General features: G+C 47.8%; 1 protein-coding gene across 1 annotated transcript; it reads left to right on the top strand.

The window, feature by feature from the left end:
* The first annotated feature begins 270 nt into the window (after window positions 1–270).
* On the top strand, window positions 271–2848 carry LOC308679226 (uncharacterized protein). The gene is made up of 2 exons (XM_081346815.1): window positions 271–359; window positions 595–2848. The coding sequence occupies exon 2, from the start codon at window positions 682–684 to the stop codon at window positions 1939–1941; it is 1260 nt and encodes a 419-aa protein (XP_081202941.1). The 5' UTR covers window positions 271–359; window positions 595–681; the 3' UTR covers window positions 1942–2848.
* Window positions 2849–4523: the final 1675 nt, after the last annotated feature.

Here is a 4523-nt window from a genome sequence, read left to right as displayed (position 1 = left end):
CTGGGGGTTGCGGGGGGAGCCTGGCCGGAGCCCCCCGGAGGAAGAAGGGAGGTCAGAAAAAACCCCGGCAGGCCCCTCAGCTCCGCCGGCCTGGATGTAGGGGGGTGGGAAGACGGGACCCCAAAGATCAAAGGGAGCCCCTCGCTCCCCTTCCAAAAGAAAACCTTCGCTACTGCGCAGACGCCAAATGGATTATGGATGGAAGGACGACGCTGATTGGTCGCTCTGGCGAGGGCGGCGATTGGCACAACAGCTTCTCAGGGCGGTCCATTCAATGGAAAGAAGAGCTAACAGGCGCTCTGAGAAGTCCCGCCTTCACTTCCGGTATCAAACATTACAGAAGGGCCGAATTGACTCAGGTAGGGCGCAAGGGATGCCGGGAGTCGCAGTCCGAGCTCTTCTCTGGCGGAGAAAGTGGGGAGGGGGGAGGCCGAGGCCTGTCTGGTGGGACGGGCGCTGGGAGGGAGTCCTGCCCGGAAAGTCTCACTGAGAGGCCGAGGCTTCGGCCTTCTTCCCTGGGCGGGGCTGGGACTCTCCTCCAGGGAAGGGACGAAGCCGTGACCCGCCTCTCCTCCTCTCCATTCCCCCCTGCAGGAGGACGGGCGAGCCCGGCGGAGGAAGGAAGGAAGGAGGCGCCGCGGAGCAGCCCCGGGAGGAGACGGCGGGGAAGGCCCGGAAGGGATGAGCCGATGGGGACTCCGCGAAAGGAGGCCGCCTGGAGGGCGAACCGAGGAGCAGGAAACGGGCGGAGACCCCGAGACGGGCCTGGAGGGCGGAGGGTCCCTCAGAAGAGGCGGGAAACTCGGGAAACGCCACAGAATCCAGGAGGGAGGAGAGAAATATCAGTGCCCGGAATGTGGAAAATCCTCCAAATCAAATGAAGCTCTTAAAAAGCATCTAAGAATCCATACTGGAGAGAGACCGTATGAATGCCTGGAATGTAGAAAGAGCTTCAGTCTGAGGGGAAACCTTTATAGACATCAAAGGATCCACACAGGAGAGAAACTGAATAAATGCACAGAGCGTGGAAAGAGCTTCAGTCGGAGGAGCAGCCTTTATAGACATCAAAGAATCCACTCGGGAGAAAAACCATATGAATGTCTGGAGTGTGGAAAGAGCTTTTCTGATAGTGGAAACCTCCGTAATCATCAAAGGATCCACACTGGAGAAAAACCATATGAATGCGCGGAGTGTGGAAAGACCTTCACTCGGATGGGACATCTCCGTACACATCAAAGGATCCACACTGGAGAAAAACCGAATAAATGCACAGAGTGTAGAAAGAGCTTCAGTCGGAGGAGCAGCCTTTATAGACATCAAAGGATCCACACAGGAGAAAAACCTTATGAATGTCTGGAGTGTGGAAAGAGCTTTTCTGATAGTGGACACCTTCGTATTCATCAAAGGATCCACACTGGAGAAAAACCTTATGAATGCTTTGAGTGTGGAAAGAGATTTAGGGATAGGAGCACCTTTCGTGTTCATCAAAGAATCCACTCAGGACAGACACAGCATAAATGCCTGGAGTGTGCAAAGAACTTCAGTCGGAGGAGCACCCTTTATAGACATCAAAAGATCCACTCAGGTGAAAAACCATATAAATGCCTGGAGTGTGGAAAGAGCTTTGATCGGAGGTCCACCCTTTGTGTGCATCAAAGGATCCACACAGGAGAAAAACCACATAAATGCCTGGAATGTGGAAAGAGCTTTGGTCACAGGGGAAACCTTTATGTACATCAAAGGATCCATTCAGGAGAGAAACCGTATAAATGCCTCCAGTGTGGAAAGAGTTTCAATCATAGGGGAACCCTTTATGTACATCAAAGGATCCATTCAGGGGAGAAAGCATATAAATGCCTCCAGTGTGGAAAGAGTTTTACTGAAAGTGGTGGTCTTTGTAAACATCAAAGAATTCACACAGGAGAGAAACCATATGTCTAGAGTTTGGAAGGTGTGAACACTTACCATTCTTTGCCACCTCATCCTTTGTGTGTCAACATTTTACTGTTCCCTTTATTGCTACTCTGTTTAATGATTCTGCTATTCTGTGATTTCTAATAGTTGAATTTGAATCTTACACACTTTTCAAAGGGTACGTAATCTTATGAGTAGAAGTGTATTCATTTCCACAAACCCGTATCACAATTTCTTCTCGTTGGTGAGATTTCATTTTGAGATTCAGAAGCTGCTACTGGAATGTTCTGAAGAAACTTAGCAATTTCCATTGTGCCCACGGTTCTTTCCATGGGCCTGGAAATCAGACCCTTCTGGGTTAATTTTCCCCTTGAAATAGGACTCTCGCCTCTTCCGTACCTTTTGGCACACTCCCTCCTTCCACACAGAGAACAAACCACTCTTATTACTGAATCAGTTAATTATTACTGAATCAATTAATGAGTCAATTTACCCTTGTCTCTCCTTATGCGGGCCATAACCTTTGCCTCCTCTGAAGACCTCTGTGTTGCAGGAATACAGTCCTTGCTGAAGGCCAAGCAACGGGTTTCTTGAACTTGGTTGTGCTTTCTTGTAACTTTAATATTTTTATGATAACCTTGTAATATTCTAGGTGCCTGTAACTTTCTAACTGCAAAACAAGGCACTCTCTCAGGCTGAATAGCAAAGGACTTTTTCATTTGTACATGCTAAAGTTTCAGCTGGCCGAAATGGTAACTTTTCACAACAGATTTCTGTGGCTCATGATGCTCATGATGCCTTTTCGCATGTGAATGTTCTCCTTTTAATACAATGATTTTAAATGGTTATGTTATTATGTGATATTTAACTTACTGTCCACGTTTCTGATGTAACAGGATTTCTTCCATCCAATGAACTGTTCTTTTGTACTTTTTCTTCTGTATGTGTCATTTGCTCCTCTTTTCATTAAGGGAAACCTGCTTGTGAGATTAATAAGTTCCCTTTAAATGATCTTCTAATTTGAACAAGTGTGCCGTGGCACAATCTAGGTATCTGACCTACCTCAATTGGGTCCCTTAGGAAGGAAAGATCCTCAACTTCATCAGATTGAAGCAAAAGGTGCCTCTCGTAGAAACCAATTCTGGTCCAATTTCCTATCCCTCGTGGGTGGGCGGGGCTGGTCCTGGTGAAAGGGAAGCCTGATGGCTGCAACCTCCCCACCCCCATCATCCTTTTCTGAGCGGAGGAAGGAAAGAGATGAGGAGGGAGAGAGGGAGGGAATAAGTGAGGAAGGAAAAGCACCTTGGTAGCATCAATCCTGTATCATTGAGACTTGGGCTCAAAGGAGAAAGCAATTTTATGTTCTCTTTTGTCGCAGACAGGACTTTATTGGCAGTCCAAGTTAACATTGGTATTCTTGAATTGTGAGCTCTTTAGGAAAGTGTCCCCTCCTTGTGTGTTGCAAAGAGCCATTTCCAGTGGGGAAAACATTTTCTTTTGCTATATTTCTAGTCTGAATTAGACCAAGGCAGGGTCCCTACAGGAGAGCCCTTGTAAGGGTTATGTATTAATAGAAAAGCAACTAACTTACACCTGCTCCTAAATGCTAAAGCTGTTGCACATAAAAAATGGAGGTGCTCTGATCAACTATCACAGCCACCATTTTGACACTTTTGCTGTACTGTTGTCTGTGGACGTCCCCACTAAATGCAGGCATGGGATAAATTGAACCTGGTTTGTTCTCGGTCTTTTAAGTGGCCACAGACTACCAGCCAAAGTGGCATTTGATCACAAGGGAAGAAGGCATAGAGAAATGTTTCCCCTTTTGCCTTTCAGCATCCTTTCAGCAATGGGGAGGGAGGAAGATTATAAAGAGAGGAAGGGACCGAGAGAAGTCCTGCCTTAGCACTTAACTTAGCATTTAGCACTTAACCACAAGCAGCCATGCTTCCAATCCCTTGTACCTTCCTCCTGACCTCTCCTCGTGGTCTCCCATCAAATTGCCAAGGAGAGCGAGCCAATCAGCAGCAGCGTTGAAGAGATAAGTGCAGCCGGGTGCCCCCCAAGCAACTGGCATGACTGAGGGTCCTCTGCATGGCCTGATAACAACAGCCAGGCTCCTCTGGTGGACAAGGCTATAGTGCCTTCCTCACCTGGAGACAATGGTTCCCCCCCAACCTGGGCCCTCACAGGTGCCCTCCCAAAGCGAACAATATTTTTTTAAATTTTATTTTAATACCATTTATATGCCGCTCTTCTCCGAAGACTCAGGGCGGCTTACAATCTAAGCACAAATCAAATGTGCTTAGCAATAGCCTTCATTCTGTGTATATGCCTGCTTATTAGGGCTTTCACCCCCCCCCAAGCGGCATTATTACAAAGTCAGCTTATTGCCCCCAACAATCTGGGTCCTCATTTTACCTACCTCGGAAGGATGGAAGGCTGAGTCAACCTTGAGCCTGGTGGGATGCGAACCTGCAATAATTGCAGGCAGCTGGTGTTATTTAAGGAGGCATTAGCCCACTGCTCAACCAAGCTTCCTAATATTGAGATGGCCACCCCCATCCCGGCCCCCCAAGGTCAACCAAAACGCTAATGAAGCCCTCAAT

This window comes from Vipera berus, assembly GCF_964194415.1.
Source record: "Vipera berus genome assembly, contig: HAP1_SCAFFOLD_58, whole genome shotgun sequence".
Classification (NCBI taxonomy): domain Eukaryota; kingdom Metazoa; phylum Chordata; class Lepidosauria; order Squamata; family Viperidae; genus Vipera; species Vipera berus.
This window is presented reverse-complemented; position numbering and strand designations above follow the sequence as displayed.